The sequence below is a fragment of the Molossus molossus genome, unplaced genomic scaffold (assembly GCF_014108415.1).
Source record: "Molossus molossus isolate mMolMol1 unplaced genomic scaffold, mMolMol1.p scaffold_m16_p_11, whole genome shotgun sequence".
NCBI lineage: Eukaryota > Metazoa > Chordata > Mammalia > Chiroptera > Molossidae > Molossus > Molossus molossus.
In genome coordinates this window covers 24,992,939-25,017,366 of record NW_023425346.1, presented here as the reverse complement: position 1 = coordinate 25,017,366, position 24,428 = coordinate 24,992,939, and the positions used below count along the sequence as shown (strand labels likewise).

General features: G+C 36.3%; 1 protein-coding gene across 1 annotated transcript in view; it reads left to right on the top strand.

The window, feature by feature from the left end:
* LRP1B (LDL receptor related protein 1B) overlaps positions 1-24,428 on the top strand; it is a 1,816,022-nt gene that overhangs the window by 818,513 nt on the left and 973,081 nt on the right. The window contains exons 4-5 of the mRNA XM_036254023.1: positions 15,396-15,515; positions 20,929-21,057. Coding sequence (XP_036109916.1) covers positions 15,396-15,515; positions 20,929-21,057 — 249 coding nt within the window. The remainder of the gene's footprint in view (positions 1-15,395; positions 15,516-20,928; positions 21,058-24,428) is intronic.

Here is a 24,428-nt window from a genome sequence, read left to right as displayed (position 1 = left end):
TCTTTAAGGTTTATTGATGTTGAAGCATACATCATAATAATATTCCATCGTATATGTATGTCACCCTTTGTTTATCTATTTACTTGATGATGTACACTTGCGTTGTTTTCACTTTATTTTGAACAATATTACTATGAACAAGTGTGTACAAATATTTGTTCAAATCACTGCTTTAATTATTTTGCTGACATATCTTGAAATAGAACTGCTGAATAATACAGCAATTCTTTGTTTAACATTTTAAGGAACCGTCCTACCATTTTCCACAGTGACTGCACCATTTTATATTCTTAGCAGCAATGCACAGGACCACAATTTCTCCACATTCTTGCCAACACTGGTTATTTTCTGTTTATTTTTTAAATTCTGTGTTTTATAATGGCCATCTTAATGGATATCATATGGTGCCTCATGATGGTTTTGATTTGCATTTACCTAATGATGAGTGATGTTGAACTTTTTCTCATGTGATTATTGAAAATTTGTATATTTTCTTTAGAGAAATATTTATTCAAGTCATTTGCTTATTTTAAAATTGGCTATTTTTGTTGTTATTGAGTCCTAAAAGTTTTTATAAATTATAGATATTGACTTTTTATCAGCTACATAATTTTAAAATATATTTATATATTTTCCTCCCATTCCCTAGATTGCTTTTTCACTCTGATAGAGGACTGTGATATACCACATTTTCACTTTTAATACAGTCCAATTTATCCTTATTTTGTCACTTGTGCTATTGTTATCATATTCTCCTTTAACTTCTTTAAGCATATTTTGTAGTTTTTTGAACAAATTTATACTAGCTACTTTGTGCCTTTGCTAATTCTCACACCTGGGCCCTTTGAAAATCAATTCTTGTTGCCTGCTTTTATTTTTCTTGTATGTGTTTCTTTGGATGTCTCATAGTTATCGGTTGAAAACTGGGAATTTTGAACCATATTTTAACAACTATAGATACTGTGCCTCTCTGTCCCTCACTATGGGGCTTGGTGGTTTTGTTTTATTTTTTGGTATGTTTATTTATTATGTGGACTGGACTACTCCAGTGAAGCCTGTCTCCCCACAGTATGCTGTCTCCTTGTCACCCCTGTCAGGGCATAGACTTGGGCATGTGCATAGCCACCCTGGGATAATGTTGTTTTAGAAGGGTCCTTTTAAAAATAATTTTTCTTTATTGAATTTTTTTTTTTAGAGAGATAGAGGAAAGGAGAGGGAGAGAGAGATAGAAACATTGATGAGAGAATATCGATTGGCTGCCTCCTTCATGACACTGGGGATCGGGCCCACAACCAGGGCATGTGCCCTGACTTGGAATCAAATCAGTGACCTCTTGGTGCATGGGTCGACGCTCAACCACTGAGCCACACCGACTGGGCAAGAAGGGCCCTTTTTGACTGTCTGATAACCTGATTTTTTTCTTTTTTCTTTTAAGCTGTGTGCCTCTATTGTTATCATACTCAGCAGTTAGCATGCACTAAATGTCAGCTGATAATACAATATACAGATGATCTATTATAGAATTATACACCTGAAACCTATCTAATTTTATTAACTAATGTCACCCCAATAAATTTAATTTTTTAAAAACCACTTTGACATAAATTGCCCCACAGTCTTATTCAATAAAATTTTGACCACTTTTCAGAAGCAGCTTTTGAACTTTGTTCTAACTCTAGAGGAATGCTTCTTTTTAGCTATCTTTTCCCCTGATTCTAGCTGACCTTTGTTTTAGCTTTTTGCCCCCATGGAGCTACCATTATTGTCTTATTTAACTACCACCAAAATCTTTATCGCTTTTGACAGTGCTTTTAGGTTTGAACTTCCCAATGCTCAGTTCCAAATAAAGTCAGTTCCCAAGCGAAGAAAGACCCAGCTCTCAGTTTTTAAAAGCCTGCTTTTCCCCCTGGTCGAAATCTCTTTAGCTTTGCTCTGGAGCTAGAGATGGGTACATTGTCCCACTTTTCTCAGGGTGACACATCTACTTTACAGGTGGCATTCTAGGCGGGTATGGTTGCCTCTCTTGGCATGGGACCTCTGCCCTGTGTGTGGTGAGAGCAGCTGGAGCCCAGTATTCTCGGTCTGTTCCTGTGGGAGCGTGTCCGCCCTACGAGTGTGGTCCTTCTGTTTTGAAGGTGATGCCCCTGCCTTTTTCTGTGTCTGTTGTTCTCCAGGTAAAATATATATATAACTGCTTCCATCTCTTCAGAGAATAAGCCTTCAGTGTTCTGCTGCAAGGATTAGAAGAGGCAGTGTTGATGTCTAACTTTTCCTTTCGATCCCCACCCTATCATACTCCCCTTTCTACTCCATTCGGGGCTAAGTACCTCGAATTCCTGAGCCATCCCAGGATTTTGATATTGTATTTGCTTGCTGCATGGCTGTCTCCAAGGGCTTCCATATCACACAACTTACATTCCATTCATTTCACAGTTTATTTTAATAGCGCCCTTGGAGTTGTACAGTGCACTGTCTCAGTGTTTGGAACGGAGCAGCCCAGATCACTATCCCTCTCATCTCCGTCTACCCTTGGCTTAGATTTACTTCCTTAGCACAGGAAAAGGCTGTCAGTCAACACTCATTTATTGCTTCTTTCCTTCTAAATTTTTGATAACTGTTTTTTTATTTGGTTCTAGTCTCCTTTCCCATTCTCTTATTGTATGGTTTTGTACCTTTATTACTGCTTTTATTTTATTAGGGATTGACAAAGTGCAGAAGTGAATAGGTGTGTTTAATGCTGTGTTTAACATAGTGAATGTCTTTTGACCTCATATGTGCCAAGAACTGTGTTCATTTACCTTCTTTTTTCATTCTCACTGTGTTGAACTTAACAGATACCTTCCTAAGGTTATTGTTGCCTTCTGTGGTCTGGGACTAGTATGAGTATTTAAGAAAGCAGTGTTTGTCCTTTGAAGGAAAAGATAAACGACTTTTATCTTCACTTTGCAAATAGACTTAGTCACAAGTACCTCTAACCTTCTAAACATGCAGATATTGCTAGAATTGATGAACTCCCTTTTCAAAGGAGGTTTCTTTATTCATGCTGCCTCAGCTTCTCAACCCAATCGCTACTACTAACTCCATCTTATTATGTTTATCTCACATAAGCTATGTAATATATAATTTATATAATTCTTCTTCAACTATACATTCATTTTCTTACCCTTCTACCTGTAGGCACGAACAATTCTTTTACTATATGTATGCAATTTTTCCTGGGTAATTGTATTTTCCTCAGGCTCTCATTATGATTTTAATATGCACACAAATTTATCAAAACATTTGCTCAGTTGGATCTACATCTCAGAACATGTAAGAAACTAGTCCACAGTTAAGTGTCTGGTGGGAGATGTCACAAGGAGACCTATATCTTCTACCTTAAGAAGAGAGCACATTTCAGAAAGCCTGTGTGCCTGGTCTGTTATTTCATATACACAAAAGATGGACGTGAATATTTTGGGATCCCTTTGGTGGAGATGTTGTTGATGATTAGAATTATAATACTATAACTGCCAACATAGAATGGGTGTTTTAAAATGTTCAGACACTAAGCTAAATACTTCTATTGAATGACTGCATTTAAACCTTACACCATCCCTATGATGTTAGTAATGTAATTTATCCTCATGTAATTTAACCTGAGGAAAAAACCCCACAAGCACGTGTTGCTTTATTTTAACTTCTCATCTCCTCTCATAGATAAAACGGAAATAAACATTTTTTTTTTTTTGCACAGTATTCTCACTAATAATTTATACCTGCAGATTACAGGTATATTATTTAGCAAATTTTTCCACTGGATATTGAAGCCTAGTCTGTCTTTTTTGTAACATAATTTGATTTGGGCCTTGATAACTAGATTCTAATTTCCTCTGTAATAAAAATTTTAAATGTTTTGTATATTTAAATTTTAGAACTCTGAATGTCACTAAAATAACCCGAAGTTGGTAAATACTAGAAATAATTGTACTTGGAGTCCAAAGTAAGCCGTCCCCACGCAGCCGAGCCCGCGAGGTGTGAGGGGAGCCCCTTCTGTCAGTGAAGCCTGAACTTGCAGATAAAACCTCGAACAGGAAAATCTCTCAGGGTTGGTGTGGTTTACTCTCAAGATTTTTGTTGTTGTCACTTTGGTTTAGTTTGCATTTAGTTTATACATTTCAAGTTATACGTGGTAGCATACCTGAGTTGTGTTCCAGGTGCAGGCAGGAAATGTATGAGAAAACAGCATGACCACTGTGGTAGTGAGGTGACTCGTCCAGGCAGAGCGTGGGAGTGGAGAAGCGTGTACACTCCCAACCTTTCTGATGGGGAAGAGATACATATCACCTCTACATACTTCCACTGGTAAGAACCAGTTATGAGGCCCTAACCAGATGTGAGACCTCGAGTCTCTAACCAGGTGTAAGGAGAGGTAAGACCTAGAGTCTCGCCAGATAACCACTTCTTAGAAACGACTCTTCAGTGGTTTCAGAAGGAAAAGTAAAACTATATTTAAACAGGTAGTTGTGTTTACCTTACCAAAAAAATGTGTTTCAGTAGGAAATTGGTTTATTAAATTACTAATCATCCCTAAAATAGAATAATATACAACTATCAAAAAAGATGGCGAGATCTGTATGTGTTGAGTATTTACACACACGCGCGCGCACACACACACACACACATTATTTTACAACAAAATAAGACATATACAATCTGTTATAAACCTTAAACTCAGCTCACAAAATATTTTCTTAAACTGCATGACCATGCTACAACTTTCACCTCATAATAGTATACTCAAAATTATAAAAATTTTTGCTTTTTCTTTTTGAGAGAGTAGCAAACCCATAAGGACATTACTATGCAAAACAGAAATTGTGAAGTGATAACTTACACTCATTTATTAAATGGGATTTTAAAACAATTGCTTATTAGTTCTGGAAGCTTTCTGGTAGGTTTTTAAAATATTTTCTATGTAGGCCATTGTGTTTTTTGAAGATAGAGATTGTTTTATTTCATTCTTTCTAATTTGTAAGGCTGAAAGCTTTGTTTCCCCCTCTCACCCTAGTGCACTGGCCTGTACGGGGTAAGAGCAGGTATCTTGCTGTTATGACTTGTTCCTGATAGCATGCCAAGAAATTGTCAGATAAGTGAGTACTGTTTTTTGTTAAATGATTTTTAGGCAACTATTGAAAGGATATATGTTTGTTCTCTTTTAGTCTACTGATATGGTGACTTGCATTAATTGATTTTCAAATGCTATCCCAGTCTTATGTAACATGATAAACCTCACATAGTCATGATATATTATTATTTTATATATTGCTAGAGTTGGGTTGTTAGGAATTTTGTACCTATGTTCAAAGGGAATGTTGTTTTATAGTTTTATTTTTTAGAATATATCTGTATGATTTGGGTATCAGGGTAGTTCTACACTTGTAAATGAGTTAGAAAATGTGTGTGTTTGTTTTTTTCCATCTGATTTGTAGAAATGTTTGCATGGAATCGGTATAATTTCTTCTCCAAATGTTCGGTAGAATCTCCAGTGAAGCCCTCTAGATCTAACATTTTCTTTGTGGGAAGGTCTTAATTAGAATTCAATTTCTTTAATAAATATAGAAATATTTAGATTATTTCTTTGTGGGTGAGCTTTGGTAGTCTGTGTCTTTCAAGGACCTTGTCTATTTCATCGATGTCAAATGAAGTTGTTGATAGTTTTTTTTTTTTCAAAGCTGTAGTGTATGTAGTGACAACCTCTTTCCTTGCTGCTGTTTGTAATTTGTGTCTTTCTGTGAGTTTAGCAAGGTCATATACTACAAGATTAATTTGTAAAAATCAATTGTATTTCTAATGCTAGCAATGTATAATTGGAAATTGAAATAAACAATACCACTTATAGCAGCACCAGGACTATGAAATACTTAGGTATAAATTGAACATATTTGTTACTGGAAACTCATGAAAAAAAGTCCCAAAAGCTCAAAATAAGTGTATCTATACACCATATTTATAAATTAGAAGACTCAATGGTGTTAAGATGTCAATTTTATCAAATCTACAGACTCAACAAAATTCCAACTAAAATCCTAGCAGGATTTCATAGAAACTGACAAGCTGATTCTAAAATATTTATGGAACTATAAAGGACCAAAGTATCTAAAGTAATCTTGGAAAACAAGAACATAAAATGAGAGTTCAGGCTACCAGATTTCAAGATTTACTATATCAAAAATAATGTGATATTAGAGAAAGGGTAAACATGTAGCTTAAGCACAACTATGTAATCAATTGATTTTTAACAAAGATGCAAATGTAATTCAATGGAGAATGTTGGTCTTCCTAACAAACGATGCTGGAAAACGTCAACATTTAATGTAAAAAAAACAAAACAAAAAACACCTTGATTCAAAACTTACATTCTACATGAAAATTAACAGTTTGATAGTTTCTTATAAAGTGAAACATCCTTTTACCATATAAGTAAGCATTCCCATATTTAACCAAATGAAAATATAACCTATATTTATGTAAAACTTATATGCAAATGTATATAGCAACTTTATTCACAATAAACCAAAAATAGAAATGAATCAAATGTCTGTCAGTTGTGAAATGGGTAAAAAACTGAGATACATTTATACAATGGAATACTATTCAGCAATACTGCTGATAAAACCACATGGATAAATCACACATACATAAGTAAAGATACCACAGGCTGGATGATTCCATTTATATAACATTCTGGAAAAGGCAAAACTATGGAGACAGAAAGCAGATCAGTGACTACCAAACAGCGACAGGAGGGAAGGGAGATGAGTGCAGAAAGGCCCAGGGAACTATTTGGGCCCAATGGTCCTGTTCTATGTGTTGACGATGGTATTGCTTACACAGCTGTATGTATTTGCCCAAAGTCACGGAACTGTACACTAAAGAGAATGCACTTTACTGTATGTAAGTTATACCCTAGCAAAAAATGGAACAAAAAATATTTTAAAAGAATTCCTTAATGTCGAGAATACTCTGAAAATGGCAGGCCAGGACTGCAGTTGAGCAATAAGCAGATAATTCTGGAGAGATCCACATTAGCGGTCACAAACAGGAGTCAGATCCCTGCGGGCGGCTCCCGCTGCCTTGTCCCAGGCCCAGGCAGTGGAGAGAGCGCATGAATGATGTGGCACAAATCGTCACCATTCTAGACGTGACAAGCTTATGACCTGCTGACAACAGGGACTGTCTGGCATGTACAACGTTGTATCGGCTTTTCAAATTCCAAGGATAAGAAGTGAAGGAAATATTTTTTTTAAGTGCTACATAAAAAAAAAAGAATAATTGTTTACTCATTACTAGAGGGTTATAGTTGTTGGTTAAAAGGCATTTTTGTATAAGGCAAATTCACTGGAGCAATATGATTACTAAAACTGAGGATAAAACATTATTCCATCTTGTAAAATAATGTCTCATTTAACTTATGTATTTGGAAAGGTACCTATATCGTTTTTGTATTTTCAAAGAGTTTATAAAAGTTTTTATTTCCTGTCAGGGAGAAACATATAACCTAGAAGCACATGAATACAATAGCACAGCTGTGTTCTCATTATCCCACTAAGTCCAATATACTATCAATGGGAATTGTTCAAATTTAGGTCATAAAGGCTTCCAGCATATTGCTATTAACTACACTATGGATGATCTGATGGCTACACATACAAAGTTGCAATCAGTGGTTCTCCAGCTTTGAGATATTTACATAAAACTAATGTGGAAAGAATCCTTCTTACAGTAATAACTTGTAATTACTGTAATTGTTGGAATCTGGTAATTGTTGGAACCAGTTACCAGCTTCTCATCACCATTCTACTGTTCTGTCTTTACTCTGAGGCAGGTTAGCAAGTTATTTTATGTGTTTCCTAAATCATACCTGCATCCATTTGTGGAAATGTGTTGTAAAACCCAATGTTGTTAAAAAACATAACAATCCCTAAAGACTACCATAGCTATTTGTTGAAAATTGCTTATCTGAATTTTAATTGGTTCATGTTTATGTAGAAAATTAAATGTGGATGTACATTGATTTGCTTCAGAGAATAATACTCATATTTTATAGAATCAAGTTAGCCAGGATAGAAAAACCTTTCTTTTCTGTGGTTAGTGTTTTCATATCTCTTGGGGACTTTGCAATCAGGTAAACATTTCAGGAGCATTTACCTAAAAAGTACCTTCTCTGGAAGACATAAAAAATTCACACGTGATTTTGGGGCAAAAGTAGAACTATGTCATGTAACACCCAAAAGTAAAGGAGCAAAAGAGAAAGCCCTTCTGTTGTAAAAAGAAACATAGCTCCTAATTGCCTGAAGAGTGTGTAAATTATGAGTATTGATAATAGATATTCTGTTATATTGAATGGGTGATTAACCATAGATGGTTCAATGAGAATAAAAATAATGATAGTAAAAAGAATTACTATTTGGCAGGCAAAATTTTAAGAACTTGGCATGACTTACCTCATTTAAACCTCATGACAACCCTATGAGGTAGTTCCCATTATTATCCCCATTTTAGAGATATGGAAAAATAGGTAGTATAGAACTTATGTCATTTACTGGTCACCATGGTATGTGACTAACATACCTGTGGGGTATGATGTAACTGTTATCCAAATTTTCACCTCTATCTCTGTCCAGTTAAGTCCAGTGGCTGCCTCCCATTTCTGTTTCAGGCTCCCTCCATTTGAGGTCTCTACCATCTCAAGGCCCTATGAGTCTTCTGTTGGATTCCTTGCATCCAGAGAGCTGACAAGTGAAGAGAAGACAGAGGGAGATTGTCTAAATTCTTCACAAAGTGGCACACACTGATTATGCCTACCTAACATTGTCTAGAAGCCAGATGTATGGCAAGGCAACTGGGCAATCTTTGTTTTATTTGCCCAGAAATAGGAAACAGGACTGGTGAACATTAGTTATTCTTTGTCACACTCACATCGCTTAAAATGAGTAAAACCAGGGTTAGCGCTGAGGCACTTGGCTCCATAGACCCTGGCCTTACCCATAGTTCTCCACCAGTGTGCAGAGAAAAGCAAAAGGTGGGGAAAGGGATATGAGATTGAGTATGAATTCATTTTCTATCTATTTAGAATTCTTCTTACTAATTATTTATTGGTAATACAAATTCAGAAATCGATTTCTTGAATCTAGTTCTAAGTTAAAGAATAGCTTAGAAACTTAGATACCTCAAAGCTACACACTACTTGTATACTGTTAAGTTGCAATTAATAGAAAAGTTTTACTACATTTTTATAATATTGTCTTATACAACTTTGAAAAGGACATAAAAATATTCCTTAAAAAATAACAGAATACAGGGGATGTGCGTTGGGTGAGTCTTCATCAATTAAATTATATTTGATTCCTGAAATAATAGCTACTCTCCTTTAATTTAAAAGGACACTTTCCTTCTATGATAATGCTGAGAAATACAGATCAATGTTATGTTTACATATCTGTTTTCTGACTTGCATATTTTATCCCCTTACATACGAGTGGTCTTCCTACTTCAGTCTAAGATCCAAACCAACGGTAACATTGCATAAACCAAAGGCTGTGCTTCGTAAAAAGTACCCTATGAAGACTGATCCAAGCACACAATTTTTCTTCCATGCTAATAAGCTTTCTAGCAAAATTAATCTTATGCATTTCTAACTATATATATAATCATTACAGTGTTGCACATAATTAAGCATAAAGGGTAAGCAGTTCTAACAGATAACATTATAATAATTAGTATTGCTTTCACAGAGTCAAGGCAATTTTTAAATTTTAGTTTTTTATGTTGTCAGTTTTTCACAGTGCTTCATGACCTGCTAGAAGAATTACTATTTACCATTTTACCTGGTATCACATACCATTTAATCTTCTCCCTATCCCTTCTCTGCTCATACACAAATTCTCATACAAGATAAATTCAATAAATCAGCTGCTTATTGACCCTTTCTGGTTGCTGTTTTCAACCACCAGACCCTCACCTGATATTCAAAACTATGTGTGAGGTCCGGATTTTCACAATCGTTTTTTTCCCACTTTCTCTTATTTCTCCACAGTTCTGCCCATCACTTCCCTCACGTTGTTAATTTTTATCAGCGTGCACTGGATTGGGTTAGAGAGAGGAGACAGTTGAAAACAATAGTCTGTGGGTTTTCTATTTCAGATTGAGATGGGGAAAAGAGAGTTGAGCTACAGGGATTAAGTGGGAAAAAAAGAGTAAATTTAAAGTACAGTGATACCTCGGTTCTCGAACATAATTCGTTCCAGGAGGACGGTCGAGAACCGAATTGTTCGAGAACCGAAGCAATGAAACCCAATAGGAAAGCAGACTCCACAAAGCGTGACTCTCTCTCTGCACTCACACTGATGACGCAAGCAAGGCGCGCTGGGCCGAATGAACGCCATTCGGCTCAACTCGGCTCATCTCGGAAGTTCGAGTTCCAAATATTTGTTCGGATTCCAAGACAAAAGTTTCTCGAATCTCCTGGTCGAATACCGATTTGGTCGAAAACCGAGGCGTTCGAGAACCGAGGTATCACTGTACTGAGTTAACAATGCCTGCTGTAAGGTACAAACTAAAGAAATTAGGTCATACCTATACCTTTCTTCCCTTTAGCCCATACATGTTTAAGTCTTTTCTATGAGAAATTTTTCCTATTTCCTCTTTCTGTTCCAACCTCTTAATACATTTATCTTTGCCTTCTCTGCTCTACTGAAACCCTTTTTAAAGGCCTTTATTGATCCTATTAGGAAACCCAGTGCATTTTTTAGAATTCATCCAAGCATATTTCTCTAAGGATATAACATTAATGGCTCTGCTTACTTTGATAAACTATTCTTCTTCCTTAAATTTTGTGAAGCTTTCTAGGTTCTTCATCTATATATTTGATTATTTCTTTTTCAACACTTTTTCCCTTGCTTTTCATATATAAAAGTTCTTTAGATTTTAATTTACTATAAAAATTCTCCATAAGGAATGATTCTTTCCTCTTTCATCTTTGGTGACCAACCTTACATTTGTGACTTCCAGATTTACATTTCCAGTCCAAACTTCTTTTCTTAAATAGATCAAATTCTCAACCTTCTCCTGGCCGTTATCTCATCAACATTTTAAACTATGCAATCAATGATTTATTATTTTCCCCAAACTTCCAGTTCTCCTGTTATTCTTAATTCATTGTATTGGTAATATTAACACAGTGTCATTATGCCTTCACCAGGTTTCAGGCCATCCATTCATCTAAATATCCCTGGTCCTAATTTATGCCTTTGTCATTTCTAGCCTTTTAGTTGGCTTTTCTTCCTTGACTATTTTTCACTCAATTTTTCCCTGCTATTAGGTACTTTCAAACACCAAAAGTCAGAATAAATCACTCTTCCCTCAATAACTAGCAATGACTCCCATTACCAAGAGAGAATATTCTACTTAATCTAAGAATCAATCCACTTTGCTCTGGTCCCAAACAATTTCGGTAGCCTTTCCTACCACATTCAACAATATGGTTTAGCCACACACAGTTATTTGTCAATGTTTGTACTTCTGGTATGTGTTCATGTTTTTACAATTTATTTTCTTATATTGTCTGCTTTATCTGGGGTGCACTCTCATATGTTTTGTCTACTGAACTCTTCTGATCATTTAAATTTTAGCTTAAGGCAAACTTATTTTACAACTGTGTTTCAGATACCTACCCCTATTTTCAGTATCTGGATGAATGCTTCTTTTTCCAGCTCATGCATCTGTTTGTTTTTTTACAATCCTCATCAGAGGATATTTTTCCATTGATTCTTTGAGGTAGAGTGGGAAGGAGTGAGGGAGAGAGAGAGAAACACATTGATTAGTTGCCTCCTGCATGATTCTGATAGGGGCTGGCAATTGAACCTGCAACTAAGGTACAGGTACATGCCTTTGACCTGCAATCAAACTCACAACTCTTCCATCTGTGAGCCGATGCTCTAACTACTGAGCCAAACCAGCCAGGGTGAATTTGCAATTTTATTTAGCATATATGTTTTTCTGCTATGAATTATTGCTGTTTAACATAACTCTTCCCACCTCACCCAACCCACTGCCCACTCATGGTGTAATCATGCAATTTGTATAAAGCAATTTGTATCTATGGACCCCCAACAGAGTGCTTAATGTTAACTAGGTGCTCAATCAATGTTGTACTAAAGTAGCACATATATGCATGGCGATTTTGGAATGATTTCACCATAATCAAACAAGATTTGACAATTCAATTTCCTAACTTAAAGATGTAAATGAACTACTAGTTTAAGTTAATAAAGTAGAAAGGACACCTGAGAACATTAATCTTCATTCTATATTTAAGCTATTTTATTTATTCATTTATCCTATAAAAATTATGAAACACTTTTGTTTTCTGTAGCACATTACTAAGTCTAGAATGACAAACAAACAAACCAAAAAAAAAAGATACACTCTGGTTCCAGCCATCACCAGACTGTGCAGTGGAAATTAGAGGTCTCATTTCATAGGCATCAGAACGTAAAGATATCAGTTTATAGGCTGTATTTAGAATGGCCTTGTTGTGAATGCCAGCTCTGTCGTATATTTGCTGTGTAATCTTGGGTTACCAGCCACTGGTTTCTTCATCTGTAAAATGTAAATTACAATAATAGCTACATGTTTAACCATTGTGGGGTTTCAAAAGTTTGCATACTTAAAGAACCCGACACAGATTTGTAATTTGTAACTATAAACACTGGTGGGGGAAACCAAAATGTAAATGGCTATGATAATGCAAAGCAGAAATGCCATAATTTTCAAAGAACTGTTTATTCCATATATTTTACTAATAATGCATTTTTATAAACCACATTCCTACTTTATGTGCATTATATAAATATTAGCATTTATATTAGCATGAATTTAGCATTGATCCCAAATCCAAACATGTAAATCAGATAAAGTTGATTTGTATATTGGTTGAATTTATATCAAGGAAACATATTCCAAGTTTTCAAGCAGAAGAAACTTTAATATAAAGTATTGATTATAATCAGAGCAGTAAAAATTAGAAATTGAAGAGGGCACACTAGCTTTCAAGTTATGATACTACAGTTGTGTCTCCGTGAAAGGGGAAGTTATGATACTTGTTGAGTTCAGCAGTAGCATACTGATAGACAAAAGGAAAAGATCAGTTTCTGCCCTAGGGTACCCCAACCTCATCAGGTTGACAAGAAGAGGAAGGACTCTTGCACAGGAGGCTGTGAAATGGGAAGAAAACCAAGGGTGTGGAGCCCTGGATGCACAGTGATAAATCTGTGTCAGGAGATAGTAGTTACCTGTGTCTAATGCTGCTGATAGGTCCAGAAAGATGAGGACTGAGATAGGGCGTGGCACCTGTCAGCATCCAGGTCATGGGAGATACTAACATGAGCATTTCTGTGGAGCAATGAATGTAAAAGTTTGATGGAGTAGGTTTAAGATAGAAACAGAAGGGTAGAGAGAGGCAGTAAGTATGGATAATTTTTGAAGTTTTGTTACAAATGGAATTGGGCAATGTGACTAGTAGGGGGAGTGAGGTCAGGGTTCTTCTTTGTTTTTAAGTTGGGGAAAAATAAGAGCATGTTCATTGCTGAGATTGAACTAGTACAAGGGTCAAAACACTTTCTTTTTTTTTTTTATCCTCACCCGAGGACATTTTTCCATTTTTTGTTCAGACAGAGCGGAGGGAGAGAGAGGAAGAGAGAGAGGGAGAAACATCGACGTGAAGGGACACATCGAGTGGCTGCCACCCGCACGACCAACCAGGGCTGGGGACAAACTGCAACCGAGGTACGTGCCCTTAGCGGGAACCGAACCCGGGTCTCTCTGTACCTCAGGCCGACACTCCAACCGCTGAGTCAAACTGGCCAGGGCTCAAAACACTTTCTATAAAGGGCTATAGTAAGTATTTTAGGTTTTGCGGGCCATAGGTCTTTGAGGCAGCTAGTCAGCTCTACCTCTGTAGAGGAAACGCAGCCACAGGCAATAGTTAAACAAAGGGGCACGACTATGTCCTGGCAAAAGTTAACTGACAAAGATTCGGGGCTCTAGTTCTCTCTAGTACATTGTATTTGAAAAAATGATTATGAGAGGAAGCAGAGAGTAGCTGAAGTTATATCCTGGACTACGTGAGAGGGCATGGACTTGTGCACAGGAATTGGAGCTGGGCTGTGATCGTGAGTCCAAACACGTTTAGAAAGCAAGAAAGACAAGAATATGCAGAGGTGGGTAAATATGAAGTCCAAATCTGTGGAGAATCTTTTTTGAATGCTTCAGTTTTTTTCAGAGAAGTAGGAAGCCAAATTACCATATGTGAGTGACCATTAGAAAGGCGATTTGGAGTTTTAAGTAGAGAAGATGCAGGAAATAGTTACACGAAAGAGTTGAAAAGTAATCGGGCTAAGAAAATACTATAGATAATAAAATTTCTAGTAAAATGCCAAATTTTCAATTTGAAATATTCTTGATTTTCTTTTCCACATTAGATCTTTTTAAAATTTTTATTATTATTATTATTATTATTTTCCTGTAGCAGCAGCTAAACTTGTGACAAATATAAACATATTTTGAATCACTTAAGTTTAACTTTCAGAACCCTTATTTTTCTTCCTAGGGTGGGACAGGAGGGTTGTCACAATCCATTAATACCTTATTTTCAAAAAGAAAAATCAGTTATACGTTCCATCCATATATTGTTCTGGTTTAGCAAATCTTACTCCTGTTAGAAATTATTTGTGTGGTGAATATGCTCCTGTCACTTAAGCTGTTTCATGCATTTATCATATTGAATCTTAATTTTCTCTGAGTGCTTTCTAATTTTTGCTTAAATGATATATTTGCTCTGAAAGAATTCAGCTATAACAAAATATATTATGTTCGGTATTTGTCTAATATTTTGCAACTCGTGAAAGATATATTATTGAAATTGAATATATTCACATTGATTGCTATGAAGGTTACACATGGATTGGTAAGTCAAAACAAACCCTCAAAAGATAGGAAATCAATTGGTGTGTCAGATACGAAAGGCATGGCATAAATGCTGAAATCAACCACTGAGTTGACAGTTTTCCTCTTGAAATAATATAATTTACCAGAATTTGAAAGGATTTTGTGACTTTGAACATACATCATAAGCTAAAAAGTGAAAGACTGGACAGATAGACCTGAAATATTATTAACAATACTTCAAATGCAAAGCAACCTGTTTTAGAAGGAATGATACCACTTGTTCTTTCAACCAATCACAGAAATTTTGGAGGACACACTGAGTAATATTAACAGTATTTAAATTTAAACACAATCTATGTGTGCACGATCATATAGAGGTAGGTAATATTTTTGTTTTTCCTCTACAGAACTGTTACCCAATTGCCAGCAGTTGAATTGCCAGTATAAATGTGCAGTGGTCAGAAACAGTACAAGATGCTACTGTGAGGATGGATTTGAAGTAAAAGAAGATGGGAGAAGCTGTAAAGGTAAGTATGATAGGTGATATTTTTATTTTACAGAGGTTTAGTGAACAGAAATCTAATGAACTATCTTTGAGTACCTACTCTGTGCTCCACACAGTGTTTATATTACTTATTTCCCTGAGATTTAAAAGTTGACACTCCCCTTACAACCGCAAACATAAATATTATAGGTATGCATTTATACCAATCATTTTTCAAATTCATGTTTCAATAATGTCAAACATGGGAAATATCAACAATCGGAAGTATTTTGATTAACCATTGAAAAATTTGTCCTGGCCAGTTTTGCTCAGCGGTTAGAGCATCAGCCTGTGGTCCAGAGAAACCCGGGTTCAGTTCCAGCTAAGGACATGTACCTTGGTTGCAGTTTGTCCCTGGTCCTGGTTGGTTGTGTGGGTGGCAACCACTCGATGTGTCCCTTTCACATTGATGTTTCTCTCTCCCTCCCACTCTATCTGAAAAAAACAAACAAACAAACAAAAAATGTCCTCGGGTGAGGATTAAAAAATAAATAAAAAAGAAATATTAAATTTAATAATTTTAACTTTCTAATTGTATTGTGCCTATTATATAGCTGCAGGGTAGTATAACGTTCTTATTACTAAGTTAGGTTAATAATCATGTAATAGTCTTTACAATTTTTGCATTGGTAATTCTGACAGTTGGCATTTTATCACTAGTAATAATAATGAACATAAAAATACTTATATTTTTAATGTTTTAGTTCTTTTTTGTGTGAATATTCTAGAACAAATGTTTATTCTCTGAAATTACTCCACTTTGCCATAATGAACAATTCTGGGTTCTTCTCCATATTTATATATGATATATCCACAATATAAATTTATATTATTTTATATGGTATTTAGAATATATACATATATATACCATAAAATATAGAATCTATATATAATATTAAAGAATATTTTCATTGCTAGAGATACTAGTAGAGTATTTTCCAAATAAATTGGTGCTTTAAATACTACTTTAAACCTTTGCTTTTGTATTATCACCTTTACCTTAAAACAGAATCTTAAAATTGAGATTCCTCAGACAGAATATTGTTCAAAATCCTAATGACAAAAGTGAGCAAAGTTATACCCTGAGAAATTAAATGACTTACATATGTTCGTCCATCTCAGCAATAGAAGTGGAGTAAAACTAAGGCCTTCAGAGCCCATTAATTCTTAATCTGAGGAGGCTCATTGGTTCTTAATGAACATTTGGGCCTTGACTTTGCAGTTTGTTGTTTGTTTTCTGCATTATACAAAAGTTATAGAAACAGTTATTGTTAAATGTCTATCAGATCCAGTGGCTGCATCATCTGACTATAAATGGGACCAAATTGATATATTTATTTGACTCACATTATGTTTAAGCCAACACTTAAACATCAGAAGATTGCACTCAAATGGTCACATTTGGAGAAAAAAAATCAGAAGATCTGGCAAGATTAGACCCTATATAGTCACAGAAGTTGGCCAAACAAGAATAGGAAGATATGCAATTTTTAGTTTAAAACAGCAGTTGTCATTCACACAGGGTAGGTTAATATATCTACTGCAAACTTCTTATTCTTTTGCTACACCTGACTCCTGTAGGAATCAGGGTTTTCATCTCATTTTGCATGGATCTCTGCTCCTGGATCTCTTAATTGAATGCACAAAGATAAACTCAATCAATTTCCTCTGTTGAGCAAAAATAAGAAATTATACAGCAATCATTATGGAAGGTCACCAGTGGACAGGGGGCTCTTTTATCTTTCTCTGCATTCCTGAATGACCAGGTCTGAATAGCATTTACACTTTCAGAAAGCCGTATTTCCAGGACATTTTCTGTCCTTAAAGGAAGAAAGACCGCAGCATTACAAGTAATGACTCGCCTATGCCTTTGAGGCCAATTGTGTGGAGTTGCATCAACGTCACATCAGTACGTTCTGGCTAAGGTGAAAGAATAGAAGAAATCACCCATCATATTGCTCTCCTGGACAACATCATCATATCAGGACAACTAAAATAAAAACCAATAATTATTAAAGTTGAAACATCCGTGAAAATAGATAAGAATCATCTCTGCCGCTATAGACTGGACTTTACCAAATACAAGAGTTCATTTTTTTCTTTAACACTGTAGACTTAGCTTCTAAAGCCATTCTCCTTATCCCTAAAGCTCCTTACTTCAAACAGGCCATCCATGAATGCAAGCTAGTTAGTATATAAAGCTAAAGAAATCTGAGAATCGTGCAAATTAGTGCCATACAAATGCATAGTTTTCTAATTAATAAAACAAAATGGCCCCTTAGCTTCTCAGTCATCTTTTTGCTTTTCTTTAGTGAAAGCCTTTCGTAGCTTTGGGGAGTCACAGGGTGGGGCTGGGAGTTCGCACCCTCTATTATCTGTTTGGTCTTTGAAGTGACTGGGCCCTATCCTTACATTTTCTAGTAGTTCCACCCTAAGTGCTCTCAGTGGCATAGACCCCAGGTTATTCCAAAGGCCCTCAGTATAAATAACAAACACTCTCCTAGTGCTCAGGAAATGACAAGAGTTTGAGGAACTGAGGACAAAACACAAATACATATATTTTACTGTAACCCAGCTGTTTAATTCACTTTATACCACAACCTCATCAGCCATCTTGTTAGCTTCTCTCTCTTCTTTTTGGTTTGTCTTTTCCTCGTTCCCTTCCTCAAGAATTGTTTTCAGGAGTCCCAACCTCTGTTCAACTTCAGTATTTCCAAGCTCCAATGAGGAATCGGGGTTAATAGGCCAAAGTCTGTATATTCTTTTCTATATATTCTTTTCTGTATATTCAAAGTTTGTATATTGCTTTTCCACAAAGCAAAAGCTCATTTCAGCTAAGAAGATCCACCTGCCAATTAAGGCAGCAAACCCTTTTCACTGCGCCAGGGTCGCTGCACAGTGTCCTAACTGCCAATACCTAATGACAGTTTTAATATCTACACTACAGATTTCTTCACTGAGTACATCACTGCTATGTTCTTGAAACACTCACCTTTCTTAACTCCTTACATTTCTCCTGAAGTCTCCTTCAGAGGAGGCTCCTGGACTTCTCTATCTTTCCTCCCTTTAGCATTGGTGTCTTGTACTATTTTGTTCTAGCCAAGCTTTGTTCATTTCCTCTATCTTTTGGGGGGGATTTAACCCTCTACTATTTGCTTTTTTGTTTGGTTTGGTTTTCATTCTATTATCCATATGCTATTGATTCCCAAATATTGCAGGACGGATCTCACCCTTCTGGCCAGTCTCAGAGTTCCAACCACTTGTTATTTATTTACTCAAGAATTCTGGCCCGGCCAGTGTGGCTCAGTGGCTGAGCATCGACCCATGCACCAAGAGGTCGCTGGTTGGATTCCCACTCAGGTACATGCCCAGGTTGTGGTCCTGATCCCCAGTGAGGGGCAAGCAGGATTCAGCCAGTTGATGTTCTGTCTCATCGATGTTTCTATCTCTCTCCCCCTCTCCCTTCCTCTGGCTCTCAAATCAATAAAGAAAAAAAAAAAAAAAAAAGATTCCCTACAGATTTCTTAAATGTAATACATCCAAACCAAACTCACTATTTCCTTCTATGGTATCTCCTCTCAAATCTATACTTTATGTAAAACTGGACCACCATTCAATTTCATCATATTCAATTAGTCTTCACGTTAACGATTCTACTTCTTAAATGTTTGAGTCAATTTTCTTGTTTTCATTTTTATCGCCACTGAGTTAGTTCAAAATGTGACTTCAAACACAATTTCTTATGTGAAATTGGTATATAACTAATTTTGAAGAATCTTTTCTTGACATTCACCAATACATTTTTGTGTGTTTTAATTTTTTTTAATCCTCACCTGAGAATATTTTTCCATTTATTTTAAGACAGAGTAGGAGGCAGAGAGAGAGAGAGAAAGAGAGAGAGAGAGAAACATCAATGTGAGAGAGACACATACATCAACAACTCCCACATGACCCTGACCAGGGCTGGAGACTGAACCACAACCAAAGCATGTACCCCTGACCAGAACTGAACCCACAACTCTTTGATCTGTGGGCCAATACTTCAACCACTGAGCCAAACCAGCCAGGGCATGTTTTAATTTTAACATACAAGCTTGATCATATAGCTCATCTAATTAATGCTTCCCAATGCCTAGGTATAATGCACAACTTTTTGGTTTAGCACACAAATAACTTCATTATTTGGCCTTAAAACTACTTTCCCCACGTCATCTCTTACCCATTTCCATACTTGCCCTTACTCTACATGACTCTTTACACTTCTCTGAAATCCATCCCCACACGTCATCACAGTGCCTCTCCACGTGCTCAACTGGGATGCCCCATTCCACCTCATCCCTTCTTACTCAGTTTGGGGAAATCCAGCTCATTCCTTAAACTCAGCTCAGTACACAGCCTTTACTTAGCATTCTCCCTCTAATTCCAAGCAGTTTCACTTAACTTCTCTATGTCCCTATCGTAACTAGAGTATGCTTCTACTATAAAGAAAGCTATAGAATTGAAATTATATTTCTCTGGGCTTGTTTCGCTTAAGAGTAGGGACCATGTTTTATCAATGTGGGTTTCTTAGCGATTAGTGTAGTGCTTGGTATATAAAACAGACTAAATGTATATATTTGTCTAAATTATTAACTGGCAGAATTTTTTTTTTTTTGGACTGGATAGTTAAGAATCATTAAATGCCCGCTTTGTAGAGATGCGAACAAGTTGCCGCAGGAACAAAGTACAGGGAGCAGAAGGAGGGAGGGAGTGAAAGGAGGACCCTGCATACTAAATCAGGTTCATTTAAGATGACATTTTCTGTTTGTTTGTTTTAACAAGTGCTGGATAGTTTTCTCTGTGTTTTTTCTTGTTTGTTTGTTTTTTTGTTGTTCTTGTTGCTGTTTTTTTGTTTTGTTTTGTTTTGTTTTTAGTGAGGGTAGTTTGCATAGCTTGGCTCAGAACTCTTATTTAATATGTTTATTGAAAACATTGTTATTATGTTATTAGACTCATTCTTTGTTAAAATAGTGAAGAAGTCAGTGTCATAAACACTAGAACTATTTAACATATATTTGTTGGAGTGCATTTTATACCTTTGCAAAACTGTCCAAGGACTTCTAGCTTGCCCATCAAAAAAATGCAAATACACCTTCTTTAAAAATAAGTGATATGATATTAAGCTTGATCTTGTATCTCTGTAACTATTAAAGCACTAATGAATTAGCGGATTTTTACATTGTATGTATTACTATTTTATTTAGTTTGGTTTTGAAAAGACTTGTTGGAGTTGGCCCTTCCTTTTTAAAACAATCGCTTATTTCCAAAATATGAAAAGAAAAAGTTTTCTTCACAGAAAAAAAAAAAAAAAGTCCAACAACAAATCTGCTTAGAAATGATGCTGATTCCCCTTTTAGATCAAGATGAATGCGCCATCTATGGTACGTGCAGCCAGACCTGTGTAAACACGCACGGAGCCTACGCCTGCAGCTGTGTGGAGGGCTACATAATGCAGCCAGACAACAGATCTTGCAAAGCCAAAAATGGTAAGTTATCATCATTTTTGTCCTTCCAAATGTATTTCCTTTTTGCAGTTCCTTTATCTTAGAAATGTAGTAGAGCTATATAGACATTAAACAAAGAGATTTTTGCTTTAATTCGTTGATCCATACTTAGAAATCCAGAGCAGTTCTTGTAGTTGTCACTGATCATCACATGAAGCTTTCTATTACAGCAAGTTTCTAATTAGCAAAAATCTGTTCAAAAGGAATGGATTAATTGATATGAATTACCCAACTCTCTCCTGGACTAGGCAATAGGTTCCTAACTGGTTTCTATTTCCCTTCCAAAATTCATACTCCACATAATAGTTCAAGTGATCTGTTAAAATCTGTTGCTTAAAAATCTCCCAATAACTTTCAGACACCTTGAGAATACAATTCAAACTGCTCACGGGGCCCATAAGGGCCTAATGGTCTGGTTCCATTGACCTTTCAGATCTCACCTCCCACTACTCTCCCTTTATCACACACCAGTCATACTGGTTTCCTGGTCCTTCTCCAACCACATGGCTCTTGATTTGAAATCTTTTTCCACTTTCTGTTTGATCTGCCTGCGATGCTTTTGTCTATGATATTCACATTCTTATTCAAGTTTTGGCTAAAATGTCAGCATTCAGAATGACCTTCTCTGACCATTCTATTTGAGTGTACATTCTCCATCACTGTCTTAATTCCTGATTTTATTTAATGATGCATACCTACTATAGCACTACGTGATATTCTAGTTTAATTTTCTTTATAACACTGCCATTTGAAATGAGCTAATTTATGTATTAGTTTTACATCTGATTTCCCCAGAATAAAGTAAGCATTAGACTATGGAACTTCATTATTTTGTTTGCTGTTATTTACTGAGTTTTGATCATTGCCCGGAACATGTAGGTACTCAGTATTTGTGGATAGAAGGAAGCAAGAAGGGAGAGAAAGAGGGAGGGAGGGAGAGAGGGAAGGAAGGAATACATGAACTTTTCTAACTAAAATTAGTGCTCCATTCTTAAGTATTTAAATTTCATGGTTCAAAATGCTTTCTTTTACCTCTTATCTGCAAATAAAGCCTATAGTTTCTACCCTGTGTTCATCCCATAGGAAACAGTGAGTATTGTTGATCTATTAATGAAGTAGCCTTCAGATGGGATGGTAACAATAGGATACTATTAATTTTTTGTGGGCTTAATTAGCTTTGGAATAATAGAGAAAGCTATAATACATCATATTCCATCTGACTTCTTCTAACTTACCCTAAATCTGGTTTCACTTCATGTATTTTCAAATCATAATGTTTTGAATAAATTAATGAATGTCCTCCTACCCCATTTATTTTACATTATATTTTTAGAGTGATATTTCTTTTTTTATTTATTAATTTTTATTTTTAATTATTTTTGTTAATTTGTTTTTGTTACAGATGTTTCTCCTTTTTCCCCCATTGACACCCTCCTCCCCATCCCTCCCGCCCCTTCACCAGCATTGTTGTCTATATCCATCGGTTATGCATACATGCATATAAGTTCTGGGGTATATCTCCCCCCAACACCCCCCTTTCTGGGGTTTGTCAGTCTGTACCCTACCTCTATGTCTCTGGGTCAATTTTGTTCATTAGTTTGTTTAGTTCAATAATTTCTGCAAATAAGTAAGATCATGTGATATTTGTATTTCTCTGTTTGGCTTGTTTTGCTTAGCATAATACTCTCCAGGTCCCTCCATGTCATCTCAAATAATAAGAGATCTTTCTTTCTTACAGGTGCATAGTATTCCATTGTCTACATGTACCATAGCCTTTTAATCCACTCATCTACTGATGGGCACTTGGGCTGTTTCCAGATCTTAGCAATAGTAAATAGTGCTGCTATGAACATAGGGGTACATATATTCTTTCTGATTGGTGTTTCAGGCTTCTTAGGGTTTATTCCTAGAAGTGGGATCACTTGGTCAAATGGCAGTTTAATTTTTAACTATTTGAGGTAACCCCATAGTGTTTTCCATAGTGGCTGCACCAGTCTGCATTCCCACCAGCAGTGTACTAGAATCCCCTTTTCTCCACACCCTCGCCAACACTTGTCGTTTGATGATTTGTTGATGGCAGCCATTCTGACAGGTGTGAAGTGATACCTCATTGTTGTTTTAATTTGCAACTCTCTGATGATTAGTGATGTTGAGCATTTTTTCATACGTCTCTTGGCCATCTGTATGTCCTGTTTGGAGAGGTGTCTATTTGGGTCCTCTGCCCTTTTTTTTTTTTTTTATCCTCACCCGAGGACATTTTTTCATTTTTTGTTGAGATAGAGTGGGAGAAAGAGAGAGGAAGAAAGAGAGAGAGCAAAACATCGACGTGAAAAGGACACATCGAGTGGCTGCCACCCGCACGACCAACCAAGGCTGGGGACAAACTGCAACCTAGGTATGCACCCTTAGCAGGAACTAAACCTGGGTCTCTCTGGACCGCAAGCTGACACTCTAACTGCTGAGCCAAACTGGCCAGGGCCCCTTTTTTTTTTTTTTAATTTTTTAATTTATTTTTTTGTTACAGATGTTTCTCCTTTTTTACCCCATTGGTACCCCCCTCCCTACCCCACCCCCGCCCCAACCCCGGCTTTGTTGTCAATGTCTATTGATTATGCATACATGCATATAAGTTCTGTGGTTTATTTCTTCCCACGCCCCCACCGTCTCTTCCGAGGGATGTCAGTCTGTGCCCTACTTCCATGTGTCTGGGTCTATCGTATTCCTCAGACTGTTATGTTCATTATATTCCGTATATAAGTGAGATCATGTGGTATTTGTCTTTTCCTGCTTGGCTTATTTCACTTAGGATAATACTTTCCAGGTCCCTCCATGTCGTCTCAAAGGATAAGAGATCTTTCTTTCTTACAGTTCCATAGTACTCCATTGTGTATATGTACCACATCTTTTTTATCCATTCGTCTACTGATGGATACTTGGGCTGCTTCCAGATCTTAGCTATTGTAAATAGTGCTGCTATGAACATGGGGGTACATATATTCTTCCTGGTTGGTGTTTCAGGCTTCTTAGGGTATATTCCTAGAAGTGAGATCACTTGGGTCAAATGGAAGTTCAATTTTTAATTTTTTGAGGTAACACCATATTGTTTTCCATAGTGGCTGCACCAGTCTGCATTCCCACCAGCAGTGTATTAGAGTCCCCTTTCCTCCACACCCTTGCCAACACTTGTTGTTTGATGATTTGTTGATGGCGGCCATTCTGACAGGTGTGAGGCGATAACCTCATTGTTGTTTAAATTTGCAACTCTCTAATGATTAGTGATGTTGAGCATTTCTTCATATGTCTCTTGGCCATTTGTATGTCCTGTTTGGAGAGGTGTCTATTCCTCTGCCCAT